The 17,934-nt window shown below is 51.8% G+C and overlaps 1 protein-coding gene across 2 annotated transcripts; it reads right to left on the bottom strand.

Annotated features, from left to right (window-relative positions):
- Window positions 1–1,534: 1,534 nt before the first annotated feature.
- Cdr2l (cerebellar degeneration related protein 2 like) lies at window positions 1,535–17,449 on the bottom strand. Of its 2 annotated transcripts, none has more exons than XM_075990058.1 (5): window positions 16,936–17,155; window positions 7,451–7,563; window positions 7,019–7,167; window positions 5,203–5,367; window positions 1,535–4,023 (listed from the first exon to the last, which is right to left on the bottom strand). In XM_075990058.1, exons 1-5 carry the CDS (start codon window positions 17,012–17,014, stop codon window positions 3,132–3,134), a joined length of 1,398 nt encoding a protein of 465 aa, XP_075846173.1. In that variant the 5' UTR covers window positions 17,015–17,155; the 3' UTR covers window positions 1,535–3,131. The 2 variants fall into 2 exon arrangements, with proteins under 2 accessions (XP_075846173.1, XP_075846174.1); XM_075990059.1 differs by having other exon boundaries at window positions 1,541–4,026; window positions 16,936–17,449.
- Between the last annotated feature and the right edge of the window lie 485 nt (window positions 17,450–17,934).

Below are 17,934 nucleotides of genomic sequence, written 5' to 3'. Positions count from 1 at the left end.
AGAAAATTAGGAAACAACCTTCCTCAAGACCCAGTAATACCACTTTTGGGTATATATCCAAAGGATGCTCAATCATGCCACAAGGACATGTGCTCAACTATGTTCATAGCAGCTTTGTTTTTCATAGCCGGAACCTGGAAAAACCTAAATGCCCCTTGACCAAAGAATGAATAAGGAAAATGTGGTACATTTATACAATGGAGTACTTACTACACAGCAGGAAAAAATAACGACAGCTTGAATTTTGCAGGAAAATGGATAGAGCTAGAAAACATCATTTTGAGTGAGGTAACCCAGACCCAGAAAGACAATTATCACATGTACTCACCAATAGGTGGTTTTTAAACATAAAGCAAAGAAAGCCAGCCTACAAACCACAATCCCAGAGAACTTAGACAACAATGCAGACACTAAGACTTACGTAGATCTAATCTACATAGGAAGTAGAAAGTAGAAAAAGACAAGATCTCTTGAGTAAATTGGGAGCATGGGGATCTTGGGGGAAGGATTGAAGGGAGGAGGGGAGAGGCAGGGAGGGGAGCAGAGAAAAATGTAGAGCTCAATAAATATCAATAAAAAAAGATTATGCTGACAGTCAGGGCGTAGTGATACACGTCTTTAATCCCTGCAAAGGGAGGAGGCAAAGGTAGGTGGATCTTTATAAACTTCAGGCCAGCCTAGTCTACATAGTAATTCCATCTTTCATTTTTTAATGTGTATGAGTGTTTTATATGAATGCAGATATGTGTACCACATGCATGTCTGGAGCCTGCAGAATCCAGAAGAGATCACTGGATCCCCTGAAACTGGAGTTACATACAGTTAATTTTGATCTTTTACGTGGGTGCTGGGAACAGAACCCAGGTATCCTGCAAGAACAAAAGGTGCTCTAAACTGCTGAACCATCTCTTCAGCCTTCCTGAGACCATGTCTAAATGGTCTATAAGGGAGAGGGTGGGGATGCAGCAGTGTTGCCTAGCATGCAGGAAGCCCTAGGTTCAATCCCCAGCACCAAAGAAACTGGATGTGATGGCAAATACCTGTAATCTCAGCACTTGGGGAGGATCAGAAGGACCCTTTAGGTGGCATCACAAGGTGGAAGGACCAGAAGTTCAAGGCCATCTTCAGCTACACAGCAAGTTTGAATCTAACCTAATGTCTATGAGATCCTGTCTCAAAAAGATAGAAAATATTCCCCCTCCTGCTGATCGTGAATGCCCTGCCTAGTAGAGCTCCAGTTCCCTGACCCCATGGGCAGATCACCTCACCTTGCTCTGGGGGAGCTCCCCAAGCCAGAATACAAACTCTAAGGCAGTACAGACCCTAGTGTTTTGTTCATGAGCATGCTTGGCATAGCTGGCTCTGCAGACACAGACTTTGTCAAGAGTTCAGGGAGCAGAGTGACCTCAAAGAAATGCAGAACTTGGGGGTGGGTGGAGCTCATATCCGCCTCTCATTTGTAGTGGTGCACGGGAGGAGCCAAGCATGTGAGACGCAGAGACGAAACTGTGGCTCCACGGCCATTGCTGCTTTTAGAATACTGGTGCATATTTTATTAAAGAAGAGAATAAAGCATTTGCAAATATATTTCTCTCATGTATACTTCAAAGGTGACGCTGGTCGGCTGCTAGAGAACTGGAGAAGTGAACAGGCCCAAACTCCTCCTCTACCCTAGATGACAGAGACACACAGAGGGCCTTGGAGGTGCCCAGCCCCAAGGGACGAAAGGTTCCGAGTTGCGTGAACAGAAGGATCCAGATGACAGCAGGCAGCACAGTGCCACCTGGAGCAAGGTCGAGTCTCCAGGAATGTCGGACATGCTTGGTAAGAAAGAGGTAAGGCATGGCGGTTCCCACTGGGGTCCCAGCACAGAGGCCAGAGTCACTGCCTCTCACTGGATTGTATGGCTCCTTTGATTTTGAGAAGGGTGGCAGAAGGAACCAGAAGCCCTGAAGGGCTGCTGAGGGTAAGCTGGGGACCTGGGCATCTCTAAGACGAAGCTGGACTTCCTGAAGTTTTAGATTAAAATATTGAACCCTTGATCCAGGTTGGACCTCAAAAGTCCCCCCATAAAGGTGGGAGGTAAAGAGCAGACATTCTGTAGGAACGTGGCAAAGGAGGAATTTCTTTCTCAACTTAAAAATACTTAACATGGAGTAAAGATCTTACAGTCCCTGGTGAAGGATGGGGCGGACGCTGGGACCTGGACTGGTGACGCTCACACAGGACGTTCAGGAGGCTGCAGATGTGAACAGTCCCAGGGCTGGCCTGAGGAAGGGAGGAGTGAATGAGACATCATGGTCCCTGAGATGGGGGCAGGTGTAGAGAAGGGAAGGGAAGCAGAAGGGGCAGGACTCCCACCATCCCTGCCCTGGGCTTTCCGCCCAGAAGGTATTTCCAGGGATGGAACTCTGAGAGGAAACGGACACTACCCAGGTATGGCTGCTGAGGGGCTCTCTCTTCCTGCAATCAGATTGGCTACAGAACTGTGGCGAGCTGAAGGTCTTTGCCAGGGCTGGAGGGGTACACTCTGGCTTGGCTAACGCTTCCTGCTCTGCAGTGTGGGAGCTAGCGATTTCGGCCCTGCTCAGAACTCCGGGAGTGGTACAGCTAGGGGGATGACAGTCATGGCTGGCAGAAAGCAGTGACTGGTCGAGGAGACCCCAGCACCAGCCATGGCTGGCTCTGAGATCCCCTTTCAAGTGTTTCCAGTTGTAGCAAGGCTCAAGGAGACCTTACATTGCAAATCTCTCAGGAAAACAACTTTGGAGCGGGGGGAGGAGGAGTCAGCTAAGCAAGAAAGGCCTGCAGAAGACTGACTGGCCACAGTGGGGGAAGCCGAGGGCTGAGAAGCCCCCAGGGTCAGTGGGGGGAGGGTGTTGGCTTTTAAACCGAGCTGTGCCTTCAAGCTGAAGCAAAGTGGTCAAGGGCGGCAGGACAGGTGAACCAGGCCACCAACAGGAAATATGCTGTGTCCCCAGATCAGAGAGGCCTCCCTGCTCATTCGCCAGCCACTGGTCAGGATATATTACTGCAAAAAGGGCTCTCTTACTTGCCAAGAGGCTGCCACCCAGGCACGAGGGACCCCCCTTGGCAGGGAGGCAGGGGGAGGCTGCAGGCCTAGAGAGGGGTCACTTGCTGCTGGGCGTCTTTACTTTGGTGGCGTTGATGTCTGCCTTGGTCTTCTGAATCCTGGCAAAGATCTCTTTGAAGAGCGCCTTGTACTCGGGCTGGCTCTGCTCCAGCCGCTTATCCACGGCCTCCACGTGCTGGCTTAGGCTTTTCTCACCCACCTTGCCCTCTCCCAGGCCCTCCTCGCCCCCCAGTAGGTCCCTCCATGAGCTGTCCCGGGAGATGGGCCTCGAGGTCTGCACCCCCGCGTGCCGCACCCCGGCACCATGCTGCCGGCATTTGCTCAGCAGCTCCTCATATTTCTCCAGCAGCGCGTGGTACTGCTCATCCACCTCCCTCAGGATAGACATACCGCGCCTGCGCACACTATTGGCATGAAGCGTGAGGTTGCCAGCATGGCGGCTGGCTGGGTCTTTGGCCACGATGGCATTGAGTGCTGTGTCACTGCAGCTTTTGCGTACTGCATGGCTGGGGGAGGCTGCAGGCGAGGCGACACCATCCTGGGCGTTGGAATCATCCCCGATGCCTGGCTGGGGGTCATCAGCTTCAGGGGCCTGAGTGAGGGGCGCCAGCAAAGCCTCAGCCAGGTGCTCATCACGGGCCAGCAGGTAGGTCTTGGCCTGCTTCATCTGCTGCAGCTCCAGCAGCTCGGCCTCTAGCTCCTGCACGCGCAGGCGGCAGCCCTCCATCTCACACAGCTGTCGCTCCAGCTCCGTGTACTCCTGGAGTACCACTGTGTACTCGCGCTCTGCCCGCTCCTTGCGCTGTCGCTCCTGGCTCACCTGGGAACGCAGCACCCCCACCAAGGTCTGCAGCCGTTGGTTCTCCTGCTCCAGGGGCCGAGGGCCCAGCTCTAGCGAGGAACTGTGCAGGCGGAAGGCATCCTCACACCTGCTGGGGGACAGGCAGAAGTAGTTAGTCATGGTCACTCCCCCCTCACAGCTGCTGGGAGAAAGGCAGAAGTAGTTAGTCATGGTCACGCTCCGAACCAAAGTGTCAGGCACTGGGTTCTCTTGTCCACCTGTCTAACTCTTCCTTTTGCCCCTCCGAGTGACCATCCACCCCCCCCCCTGACTTTCTCTCCTGGCTGGGAATGCTGACCTATATGGATTCCTCCAGAATTCTTCAGCAAAGGAAGACACAAGGGAAGGTTAAATGTGGGAACAAAGGAGACCTCCAAGTTGCGGGCTGGTGCTGGCCAGCCAGACCTCTTCATACCTTCTAGATCCTGTACTCTCTCTTCCTCTAGACCCTGGTGCCTAGGGACGGCAGTGGCCCTGTTCTGTTGTTTCAACACACACTTCTTATGCTTTAACTTTTTTTTTCAAGGCAGGGTTTCTCTGTGCAATAGCCCTGGCTGTCCTGGAACTCACTCTGTAGACCAGGCTGGCCTTGAACTCACAAAGATCTGCCTGCCTCTGCCTCCCAAGTGCTGGGATTAAAGGTATGTGCCACCACCACCCCAGTTGTTTTTTTTTAAATGAGATCTTATACAGCCCAGTTTGACCTGAGGATGCTCGTGACATCTTGAAGCTCCTGTCTCCACCTTGTGAATGTTGGGATTACAAGTGTGCTCCACCACTCCGTTAGGACGTGTGGGGATCAAACTCAAGGGCTTGTGAATGTTAGCTACAGTCTTCCAAATGAGCCCCATCTCCAGCCTCACCTTGATCTTCTTCATTAACCTTTCTCCTAGGCTAGGGATTGAACCAGGGTAACACACATTCTAGGCAAGTGCCTGGCGACATCCCCAATCCTGTATTCTTATATAAGTAGTTGTTGAATTAAGATTTAACGGGAACCAAAAGGTTCAACACTTAACTCTTCCTAGGTTGGAAGCCTGGCTGTGCCGAGTACTAAATACATGACCTTTTCTCATCTGACTTGTACACAAAATAAATGTGATGATTGTTCGGTTAGCATAGCAATGCCCATGGCTGTCCTTAGCAAGCAAGCATCCTGATGGCTTGGACCAGACCCAGTCCTCCTCCCCAGCTACTGTCCACCGTGCTCCTTCATTCCTCAGCTGGAACTCTCAGAAGGCTGAGACACACCGGGGCCCTTGCCTACCGGGGGCTCGTGCACAGCTCCTTCAGGCAGGGGAAGGTATGGATGGTTCTCCTGCGCTCCCTCTTTTCCCGGCGAACCCGAAGCTGCTCCAGGCCTCGCAGCTGCTCCACCTGGGCTTGCAGTTCCTCGACCTGGGACTGCAGGCGCTCAATGGTCTCTGTCAATCTGGGATAGGATGAAGGCAACCAGGAGAGACATCTTTTTGTTGTTCCTTTCCAAGATTGTTAGGACTGGAGAGAGGGCTCAGTCATTAAAAGCTGGCTCACAACCAAAACGTGGAGATTGATTTTGTATGCAGGTGCCTGAGGAGGTCAAAAGGGGGCGTTGGATCCCCTGGAACTGGGACAGGGTGGCTGTGAGCCACTCACTGTGAGTGCTAGGAACCAAACCCTGGTTCTAGAGTAGCAAACACTCTCAACCTTTTGGCCATTTCTCAAGCCCCACCTGGGGGAAGTCTTAAGGAGACGGGACGCCTCCTCACTGCCGTTTGTAGATGGAAGACATGGAGTTAAGGACAGACAGACAATCTTGAGCACACTGTCTGGGGTTAGAGTCTGAGAACTCTCTGCCACATCCAAGGACTGCCCTTCTATACATCACTTCTCCTCAGTCACCTTTAGTCCCTATGTATCTGTACATGTGTGTATGTTCATGTGTGTGTGGATACATGTGGAGGCCGGAGGATGACCTTGGGTATCACACCTTCACAAGCTAGCCACCTCGTTTTTTGAGACTGGCTCCCACTACAACCCAGGGATCCTTAATTCAGCTAGGGTGGGTCCCAGCCATCACCAGCTCCCCAGTTTGAGATTACGAATGCACGCTATCGTGTCTTACATTTTACACATATGCCAGGACTTGAACTCAGGTGCTCACGCCTATGTGACCAGGACATTTCCCCAACCCCACTTCTGGTTCCTGCATCACCACCACCACCACCACCCCCGCCCCTCTATCACCACCACCATACACTGCAGTGACATTTACATCTCTGTCTTCCTTCCCATGTGCGAGGTTCCAGAGGGCAGGTCAGAGTCACTGAATCTTTAGTGCCTCAAACTGAGCCTGGTGTGTAATTGGCAAATAAGCACAGGTGGGAGGTTATCTTCTGGAATACGGGTGGCTTTTCATCCATCGCTTGTGAGGGGCTGGAGAGCTGGCTCAGAGGTTAAAAGCACTTGCTGCTCTTGCAGAGGACCTGGGTTTAGTTCCCGCCACCCACACATTGTGGCTCATGACCATCTGCAACTCTAGCTCTATAGGATCCCGTACCCTCTCCTGGCCTCAGAGAGTATGGCTCACACACGGTGCACAGACACACATGCAGGCAAAACACCCACCCACACAGAATAAAAATAAATCATAAAAAGAAATGATGGGCTGAGCAGTGGTGGCACACATGTTGAATCCCAGCACTCAAGAGGCAGAGGTGGGCCTATCTCTGTGAGTTCAAGGGCAGCCTGCCCTACAGAGTGAGCTCCAGGACAACCAGGGCTACACAGAGAAACCCTGTCTTGGTGAAATAACAAAAAAGGAAGAGGAGGAGGAGGAGGAGGAGGAAGAGGAGGGAGAGGAAGAAGAGAAGGAGGAAGAGGAGGAGGAGGAGGAAGAGAAGAAGGAGGAGGAGGAGGGAAGGGACTATAGTTTTTACAGGATGAATGTCTAAGCACACACCACACACAGAGCACACAGAGCTGACAGGAATGGCCTTGCTACCAGCCCAGGCTCTTCAGTATCGTCTTCTAAGAATGTGTGAGTCTCCCTGTCAGCCCACGTGTTCAGTCCTGGGCCTGTCCCTCACCATCCCAGCCCTCACCCGTGGATCTTCTGCTGGGCAGCCTTACTCTCCAGCACCAGCCTCTGATTGGTCAGCTCCAGGTCTCGGGCTGTCAGGTCCAGCTGCTCGTACACTTTGGCATGCTGCTCATTCACCAGCCGCAGCGTGTCCAGCTGCTTGGTCAAGTACTAGGGGAGGAGGTAAGGGTGGAACAAACCTTTACAATGAGGTAGGGACAAAGATCTCTGCCTGGCCCCCCTACCACCGCTAGACCGAGCGACTTTGAGATTCGTGCTCGCTGGAGCAGGGGGTGAAGACCACGGTGCAGTAGGCTGCCTGGGATGGATGGGCAGGTGTGAATTAGGAAAGGAAAGCCGGGAGGCCTTTGGTGAGGTGCACAAAGGCACACACAGGCCCCGGTCAAAGGCACTCGAGAGACGGAGGAGCCCTGCGGAGCCCGGGGACCCTCACCTCGATCTCCTGCACTTGCTCCTCATTGGTGGAATACATTTGTTGCAGGGACTCCTCCAGCTCCTTGTTCCTCTCCAGCAGAGTCTTCCCCAGCTCCGCCGCCAAGTGCAAGTCTGGGGGAAGGGAGGTGGGGGCAAACAGAACACAGAGTGAGGACATCAGAGAGCCCTCATCAATGCCCTAGCATTGATCTGCGGCTTGGCTCTTGGTGACTCGGTGTCACCAGCACACAGGCTATTCTCAGGAGCCCTAGTGTGGCTAGAGATGGAAACCAGGGGCTGAGCGTCTGGGCTGGTGTCACTTCTATCTCTTCTTGTCCTTCGCGTATCTGGTTTGGTTTCCTTTGTACAGGATCTTACTGTGAAACCCAGGCTAGCCTGAGGCTCAAGATCCTTCTGCCTCGGCTTCCTGAATGCTGGGATTGAGAATATGTGCTACCAACTAGCTTGGTATTTCTTTCTGCTTGATGTAAAAAACAAAGGAGTACAGAAAAGTGAAAAGCCAACAATTTAAAAAAATAGTTGAGCTGTGTGGTGGGGCACACTTTTAATTCTAGCACTCAGGAGGCAGAGGTAGGTGGGTCTCTGTGAGGCTGAGGCCAACCAGGGATACACCCCGAGACCCTGTCTCAAAAGCAAAAACAAAAACAAAACAAAAATCAGCGAGGGTCTGGAGAGGCCGCGCTGTACTCAAGAGCTCTCTACTATTTTTACAGATAACCAGAGTTTGGTCCCCTGCAAGCAATCACGATTGTCTGTAACTCTAGCCTCAGGGGATGGAGCAACCCTCTTCTAGCTTTCATGAGGGGCACCTGCACACACACACACACACCCCTAAAAAAATACTGGACCAGTGAGATAGCCCAGTGGGTAAAGGCAATTGCTGCTGAACCCAAATTCTGTAGACCTTCTGTAGGGTAAAAGAGACAACTGGGGCAGGAAACCAACCAATCACCGAGTACCCTGACTCTGAACCCAGAGTCAGAGAAAGAAACACACCCTGGATTTAAGACCTGGGCCAGGGAGAGAAACATCTTCATCCCTGAACCCAGGACTATACGACAGGTGCCCTGGCTCTGAAACTAGTGTCAAAGAAACACACTTTGTTCCTAGAATCAGAGCCAGTGAAAGAAATATGTCCTGGTCCTAAGATTAGAATCAAAAAGCTAAAAAGGACCAGTGAAAGAAACACAGTTTGGCCATGAAGTCACAGCCATCTCTGCCCCTGGCCAGCTAAACTGACCAATCCCTGAGCAGGGAAAAGTTAACCAATCCCTGTTCTCCCTGGGAAAACTCCACCCCTAAGAAGCCTATACAAAGAGCTGAAGTTAAGCGGCAGAAACAGCCACTCTCCTGGACTCCTCCTTCCCAAATAAATCTCTTTCTCAAAAGAGTCTTGGGTGAAGACCTTCATTCGCCAGTGCAAAGGAGGAGGACCTGGCTGGGGTGTCCCTTAGGAGACTGAGCTGAAAAACCTTGCTGAGATGCTCCCTAGGGGGCCTCAGCAAGGCTGTGGAGCAGAGCAGAAGAACCTTGCTAGGAGCTCCTTAAGGGGCTGAGCAAGGCCAGGGAAGGATTGCCAGATTGCTACATTTCTAAAGGGGGCTTCCTCTTGCAGAGCATTAGCAGAAGAAACTTCTTGGGCAGGAGAAGAAGCTGACAGCTCTTCTAGGATGCTCCCTTGAGGGAGCAGAGCAGAACTCAGCTGTAGCGGCTCTCCAGGAGAGGAGCAGGATCCCTACATCCTGCGGGGAGACCATCCCCCACCACACCCCAGCTTCAGGTAGCCTGGCTTCTCGATAGTCAGGACACCTTTCGTCCAGGGCTGAGCTGTCCTACTGTGGCTCTAAGTATATCCTGGCTTCCCAATAAGTCAGGATATCCCAATACCACTACTGTACCACATTCCCCTACACCTTCATGGTGGAAGAACAGAACCAACCCCTACAAGGTGCCCTCTGATCTGCACATGCATGCCTACACACACACATATGTATGCAACACACACAAAATGAAGCACAAATGCAAAGCACACTGTCTTTGTCTGCATCTGCCTTTCTCCTATAACAACATATCACGGCATGTTTCTGTGGGTAATGCACATACTATTACATGTATGCACACTATTAGTGGATGCAGAAGACGCTACTGTATATATAAAGTTCTAAACACCTTCGTTTAGACGGTCCTTACTGTTGGGTGTTTAGAGCATCTTTGAGTATTTTCTCTATTAAAAGGGAAACTATGAGCCCAGTGTGTTGTGGGATATTTGTACACTGTGTAAAGATGTATTGCTGGGATTGATTTAACAAAGAGCTGAATGGCCAATAGCTAGGCAGGAGGTATAGGTGGGACTTCCAGGCAGAGAGAGGAAATAGGAGATAATCTAGATGCACAGGAGACACCAGAAGATGGGGGTGGGGGAAGGGAGGAAGCAGGATGGGCTGTATGGTGATGGGGTGACAGGCCTCATGGAAGAGTGTACACCAAAAAATATGGGTTAATTTAAGTTATAAGAACTAGTTAGGAATAAGGCTGAGCTTTTATAATTAATAATAAGTCTCTGTGCCATTATTACTACTACACAGGTGTGGTGTGCATGCTTAACCCCAGGACTCAGGAAACTGAGGCAGGAGGATCAGGAGTTTGAGGCCAGTCTAAGTTACATGAGATTCTGTCTCAAAAAACAAAACAAACAAACAAACAAAAAAACCCAAAACAAAAAACAACAAAAGCTTGAAGCTATGCCATAGGCCCAAGACCCTACCTCCTCAGGAGGCTGAGGCAAGAGGACCACAAGTTTAAGGCCAGTTTGGGCAACTCAGACACTGTCTCCATGGTGGTGCATGCCTTTGATCCCAGCACTCAGGAGGCAGAGGCAGGTGGATCTCTGTGAGTTCGAGGTTAGCCCGGTTTACAGAGCTAGTTCCAGGACAACCAAGGTAGTTACACAGAGAAAACCCTGTCTCAAAAAACCAAAAAATTAAATCAAAGAGCCAGAACCTGGAAACAACCTAGATGCCCTTCAATGGAAGAATGGATGAAGAAAGTATGGAATATATACATATTAGAGTACTACTCAGCAGTAAAAAACAATGACTTCTTGAATTTTGCATGCAAATGGATGGAAATAGAAAACACTATCCTGAGTGAGGTAAGCCAGACCCAAAAAGAGGAACATGGGATGTACTCACTCATATTTGGTTTCTAGCTATAAACAAAAGACATTGAGCCTATAATTAGTGATCCTAGAGAAGCTAAATAAGGAGAACCCAAAGAAAAACATATAGGCATCCTCCTGAATATTAACCTTCATCAGGCGATGAAAGGAGACAGAGACAGAGACCCACATTGGAGCACCGGACAGAAATCTCAAGGTCCAAATCAGGAGCAGAAGGAGAGAGAGCACGAGCAAGGAACTCAGGACCGCGAGGGGTGCACCCACACACTGAGACAATGGGGATGTTCTATCGGGAACTCACCAAGGCCAGCTGGCCTGGATCTGAAAAAGCCTGGGATAAAACCGGACTCGCTGAACATAGCGAACAATGAGGACTACCGAGAACTCAAGAACAATGGCAATGGGTTTTTGATCCTACTGCACGTACTGGCTTTGGGGGAGCCTAGGCAGTTTGGATGCTCACCTTACTAGACCTGGATGGAGGTGGGTGGTCCTTGGACTTCCCACAGGGCAAGGAACCCTGATTGCTCTTTGGGCTGATGAGGGAGGGGGACTTGATCGGGGGAGGGGGAGGGAAATGGGAGGCGGTGGCGGTGAAGAGACAGAAATCTTTAATAAATAAATAAATTTTAAAAAAACCCAAAAAATAAATGAATAAAAAATGTAAGAGGAGGGTAAGCATTTGGGTTTGGTAGCTTATATCTGCAATCCTAGCACTTGAGAGGTTGAGGCAGGAGGATTGCATCAGGTTCCATGGCAGTCAGGACTAAAGGATGAAACCTTGTCTTAAAAACTTAACACCCGGGCTGGAGAGATGGCTCAGAGGTTAAGAGCATTGCCTACTCTTCCAAAGGTCCTGAGTTCAATTCCCAGCAACCACATGGTGGCTCACAATCATCTGTAATGGGGTCTGGTGCCATCTTCTGGCCTGAAGGCATACATACAGACAGAATATTGTATACATAATAAATAAAAAAAAAACTTAACACCCTTGCCAGGTGGTGGTAACACACACCTTTAATCCCAGCACTTGGGAGGCAGAGGCAGGCAGATCTCTGTGAGTGAGTTCCAGGACAGGCTCCAAAGCTACACAGAGAAATCCCATCTCGAAAAACCAAAACCAACCAACCAACCAACCAACCAAACAAACAAACAAAAACTCCCCAAAACTTAACACCTCAGAGTTGGAGAGATAGCTTAGTGGTTAAGAGTACTGGACCTGAGTTCAGGTCCCAGCACCCACATGGCAGCTCTCAACAGTTGGCAACATGGCAACACTAGTCCCAAGGGATCCAATGTCGTCTTCTTGCTTCTTTGGGCACTAGGCACTTATATAGTATACATACATACATGTGAGCAAAACAATCATACACGAAAGTTTGTAATCTTTGTTAGCAATCACTAACAAACAGTAAAGGGGGCTGGGGATGGAGTTCACTGCTAGAAGCAGTAGAGGGGCTGCCTGTGTGAGGATCTGGGTCCCTGTCCTGAACTGCAAAGTAAGAGTCAAACTAGGATTAACTCCACCGCATTAAAACCTTAGTGCAAATCACTACCTCTTGTGAGAACACATTCCTAGAAACAGAATTAGCGGGTGAACAGTAGGCCTGTCTAACCCATTTGGCCAGAAGCAGGAAAGCACTGATTATTTTATTATTTAACATTATGAGGCCGTTTGTGAGACCAACCTTCATTCTAGGCTGAGGGTGTAAATCTGGACCAAGATTTGTAGAAGCAGCTTTTCCGGGGCCAATAAGAACCAGTGCTATTTTTATACATAATGATAGTTCTGCCTTCCCCTTCTGGTCCTCCTGGCGAGTTTTAGATAGATGGTTGTTTTGGCTACACCCTCTGCAGTGCGGCAGACAGGCCCATGTGGAGTCTTCCTCTTGGACTCTTACGGAACAGGGACGTTGGATGGGTAGATAGTAGAGCGTCCTGCACTTTCTGCCTAGGACAGAACTGGTGTTTCCTTGTGAAAGCCAGAGTGGCCCGATCAGCCACGGGACCTAGACAAACGGCCAAGTCTGAGAAACAATATCGCTCCCACAATGAGGGTAAAGTTTTCTTCTTTCTTTTGCTTTGTTTGAGACAGGGTTTTTCTGTTGCTTTGGAGCTTGTGCTCGAACTCACTTGGTAGACTGGAATGTCCTCAAACTCACGGAGATCCACCTGCCTCTGTGTCTCGAGTGCTGGGATTAAAGGCTTGTGCCACCACTGTCCAGCTCTTCTTTCTTTCTTATCTTGTAGCTCAAACTTGCAATGTAGCTGGCCTCAACCTCCATCCCTCTGCCTCGACCTCCTAAATGCTGGGATTGTTGGGATGTGCAACACTGTCTGGTCTTATGTGGAGTTGGGGAGCCAAACCCAGGATTTCTTGCATGCTAGGCAAGCATTCTACCAACAGAGTTGCATCTCCAGCAACTTTCATTGTTGTTGTTTTGAGGTGGGGTCTCATGTAGTCAGGTTTTCCTTGGTATGAGGCCAAGGATGACTTTGAACTCCCGATCCCATCACCTCTGTCTCCCAAGTGGTAGGATATAGACATGCTCAGATCAGGGGTCTGGTTGAAATAGCCAGAATGGGGCCTCTAGAGCTACATTAATTGGAGAGGGCTTTGTGTCCTGATGTCACTGGGGAAGCAGACCACAGAAGCTCCCCTCTAGCTAGGCTGTAACGACACTGTCTGGAACAAACAGTTTTCCCGATGGGAACAAAATTGAATCGTGTAAATCAGATACAAACCCCATAGCCTGGGGCAAGTAACTTGCCTAATGAAGGTGCCAAAATGTCCAGTCACCTAATATAAACCTAATAAGGTATTTGAGGACACCTGGGCCAGAGTCTGGAGTTGTCTGCAAAATCTGAAGCCTGATGTTCCCATTGTTGGATGACAATCTTGTGATATATCATGTGCTTGGGGATAACAAGTGTGTGTGTGTGTGTGATTGGTTACGGGAGAACCTTGCCATCTTCTTAGGCTGTAACAGGATGGCAGTGTTCAGTTCATCCCCTTCCCAAATGTTTCAGGCCTTGGAACTGTTAGTTGGTCTAGGAAGTGACCACGTACGCGCTCGGCCTGCAAGCTTAACCAGAATTCAAGGCCAGAGAAATGAGGAAGGGCCAAGGGCAATTTCAATACCAGGCTCCTCCTTCCAGGCGAGCTGGGCTATGTGTGCAACTCCTTGCTATTTGTAGGCTGGGATCGGGATGGGGGCTATACCACACTATGAAGGGAGAGATGCTGAAGACTGCCCACAAAGACAGCGAATGTTACTTGGTCGCCCTAGTGGTCCAGGGATGACGAAGGAAGACGGAAAGGAAGCTGCCTGGGGAGGAGGGGGAGAATCTCAGACAGACTCAGGGAAACTGAATCACTTTGCAAGCTAAGCTGGTCAGAGCTGCCTGAAGGGATGACGGAAGGAGTCTAGAAGCTGCAGAGCCAGGAGCCTGGAGGAGGCAGCTTGCTGAAGGACAGTGGCAGTTCTGGGCTCAGGGGAGGGTGGCCTGGGCACTTGGAAGCCAGCTAAGCAGGATGCGGACACAAGACAAGAAAGAGCTTGCTATGGCTGGATCAATAGGCAACTCTGAACCAAGCCAGGAAGGTTCTGAGTCTGGGATGCCACCTCCCCTCCTGGCTCTAGGGGCCTTCTGGGGCTTCCTTCAGGGAACCTTAGTGGTTATATGTAACTCCAGAGAAAACAAAAGAGACCCAGAAATCCCACAGCCCCTATGGCTCGGCATCAGGACGGAGCATGGCAGACTCTTCACAGAGAGGCAGGAAATAGGCCAAGGTGGGCACAGGTAAAGGTGACTGAGGTGGAGCTGGGGGTCCTGCCCCACAGGCACGAAAGTCAGGAACTCCGGAAGGCCTTCGGGGGAAGCAGGGTGGAGATAAGCTGCCATTTTCCTAGCCACGTCAGAACATCCCCTGGGGTGGAGAAATCAAGGCTAGGCAGGAAGGGGAGTCAGGTCAGAAAATCTGTGACTCAGCGGCCATCCGTCAGCCTGGACAGAGGTGGTCACAGGTGGAGGAGGGGGTGGGCAGCGGAAGAGCCAGGGCTTGCTTAATAATTAATTCATGACTTTTCTTTTCTATTTTTACAGGTGCTCATGGCAACCAGTAGAGGGAACAGAGCAAATCTAAGACCTCACCTGTCCTGACCACCTCCTGCCTCTGGGGCAGAGGCACACCAAAGTCAAACACCATCTCTAGGGACAATCTCTTTGGGAAGGGAAGTTGGGGCTTGGTCTAGGGTAGGGGGGAAAAACAGGCAGGAAGGCTACCTCATGGGTGGGTGGGAAAATCACTCCACGGGCCACCCGGCAGATGGGAAGGAAAGACTTTGGGATCAAGCCCAGAGAAGGGGACACAGACATGGGACCTCTGATGTGACTGTCTTTTGGCAGACACTCCTCCCCATCACTCAGCTCTCCTGGGCTGGCATGCAGATCTGAGTGGCCAGCACTTCCTTTGTCCCCTACTTGTCCTCCCCTTCCTTCCTCCACCCTCCAGCTCACATCTCTCCTTGCTGAGGGGACCAAGCTGTCATACAATTGTTACTTTGATCCCTCTCCTCATCTCCTCGCTGGAATACAGGATCAGGACAGGGATTCTGTCCCTAGACCCAGCACAGCCCCCCCGCCCCCACTGGCAGGAAGGCCCACTTTCCTCAAACAGTGCTTCATTCCTGGGTATCCCCCTGGTTCCTGGGCTCTGCCTATGACTGGAGCTGCAGGCCAGACCAGCAGGACCCAAGAAGAGAGCGATACAGAGCTCTTCAGCCCCGCTGGAATGGCGATTCCGGTCCCTCACCAGAAGCCACACCATCTCCCGCCCCTACTCTCTGGCTCCTTCCTCCCACATCTGGGCTGGGCATGGTGCCAAGCCTTCATTAGGGGTGCGGGAACTAAATGAGATTGCCACAGTATTAGCATCTGCCTCCCCTAGAGGCTATCTTCCACAGAACTCTGCTTTTCATCTTTCCTTCTGAGCTAGCCTCTCCCAGGAAGTCATCTCATAATCACTGACACTCAGAACATACAAGTGGGCCTCCCCCACCAGCCCTCGTGTACCCAGAGGTCCGTGGCTAGGACCCTTCCAAGGTCCCAGGATGATGTCTGAAACTCAAATGAGGCCAACAGATGTTTCCAGAGAAGAAAAGTTTTAGGAGTAGTGGCCAGGACAGAGAAGAAGGTGCCACATAAACATGGGGCAATTCATAGCACAGGGATGTCTAACCCATCGCCCTCCCTCCTACACAGGTCTCCCAAGAGTCTGATTCACTGGGAAGAACAGAGACAGCTCCTGGTCTGCAGGTGAAGCCTGGCAGCATGGGGAAGTGGGTCAGGAAACAAAGGCTTCAGGATGCGAGTGCATGCTTCCCATCCTGGCAAAACCAGAGCTCAGGGACCCTGAGGATGGAGACCAGGCCTCCAGGGCACACTGTCTGCTAGCCTTGGGTTTGAATAACTCAGGGCTTGCAGGTGACTGTGGGGAGGTCACTTTTCCCTTGATGCGGTTCCTCACTCCTTCAAGGTATCCGCAAGAACAGGCACCTTGGCAAGGAGGGTGGAGCAGACTCCACTCCAGCAGGCTTTGGCCTTGACCCTGACCCTCTCAGGCCTCCCCACCTCGGCCAAGACGACTCCACCTCTCTTCTCAGTGCTGTCACTTTAGCCACTTCATCACCAGCTTCCAAACCCCTTTCAGGCATCCTCCCTCTTTCCTGGGGCTGTCGTTCGGCAGAACGTGTGAGGAAGCCTAGTGCCGCGAAGGACAACGGGATACTTTTCTCGGGAAGGCTGGTTGGAGACTCCACGTAAGGCTTCTCCACAGTCAGGCTGCCCGCACCACTCTCTAGCTGGGCAGAGGAAAGCCAGGTGGGGAAACTTTCTCTAGGTCTTAGAGCTCAGAAATTCTGGCCGGGACAAGTGCTGCTGATCTGGGGAGATGACATCTCAACGCAGAGTACTCCCAGCCAAAGTACCAGGAATTCCTTGCGGCCACCTAGTTTCCGGGCCCTCTAACAAAACCCTACCAGGGACACCCGAGTAGTCGCTGCTACTAAGATGAGAAGGGTGATGGATGCCCCGTCAACTACACACTTTTGCAGGTCTCGGTTCTATCGCGTCCGAATCTTCCAGGGCAGCGCCCCTCTCGGTCCAAGTCCCCATTCTCAAGACTCATGCTCTGTTTGGTGCACCAGGTCCAGCCCAGCCCTTTTCTAGGTGATACCGCCCAACAATGGAGTAACGGCCAGGGGTCTCGGGGCACACGCCACTTCCTTTCCCACCGTGCTCACCCTGCTCCAGGTCCTGATGATCGTACCAGGACTCCTCCTCCTCTGCGGAGTAGTCCTCCATCCCCGCCGCTCTCCGCATGGCCCCGCGGGTGGCGGTGGGCGGGCGCTGCGGCAGCTCAGGGCCTGGGCTCGTAGCCCGGGACAATGCGGCGGAGGCGGTCCGGGCTTCCCACGTCGCGGGCTCGGGCTGCAGCGCCCCTTCGCCCACCTCGCGTGGCCGCCATCCGCTACCGGCCGTGCGCACAGCGGGGCCTCTCGCTCCCGCGCGCCCTGGGTCCCGTCGAGCTGGGGACGCCGGGTGGCGGCGGCACAAAGGGCGGAGGGGTGGGGACTGCAAAGCGGGACGACGGCTGGGACGACCCGGGACGGCCTGCAGGGCTGCGGCGTCAGGAGAGTGTGGGTGCCACGGCGGATACCCTCTGCCCGCCTCGGGCCCGCACACCACCCGGCCCGCGCCGCGACACCCGGAGCCGCCGCTGCATCTCCGCCCGGCCCCGCTTGCTGCTTCCCAGGCCGCCAGCTCTACGGGGTGGGGTCTGCCGCCGGAGGCCAATCGTAAGGAGCATGCAAATAGGGGGCGGGGCCTGGGATGAGGTCCTTCCTGGTGTCCTGGTCTGGGAATTGTTGGATCAACCCTATGTCCTTCTTTTTTCTCCACGTCCGACTTTTTTTTACGTCCGTCTGAAATTATTTTGTTTACTTATTGTTTGTCCTGGCTCATCCTGAGAGCAAGGGTCTGCCTGCTTTCCACAGCGGTCCTCACCGCGGGGAACTGGGTGACCTACGGATACATTCCATGAACTTCTTTAAAATGGTATTAATTTACAAGCACTTTAAGAGCCAGAAATAGAGATTTGGCTGCTGGAGAGAAGAATGGGGCTTAAGAACTCTTGCTGAGCATCTGAGTTCGGGTTTCCCGCACCGATGTCAAGCAGCTCACAAGAGCCTGTAACCCCAGCTGCCTGGGCAATCTGACCCCTCTGTTCTCTGGGTACCTGA

The sequence above is a fragment of the Microtus pennsylvanicus genome, chromosome 11 (assembly GCF_037038515.1).
Source record: "Microtus pennsylvanicus isolate mMicPen1 chromosome 11, mMicPen1.hap1, whole genome shotgun sequence".
NCBI lineage: Eukaryota > Metazoa > Chordata > Mammalia > Rodentia > Cricetidae > Microtus > Microtus pennsylvanicus.
This window is presented reverse-complemented; position numbering and strand designations above follow the sequence as displayed.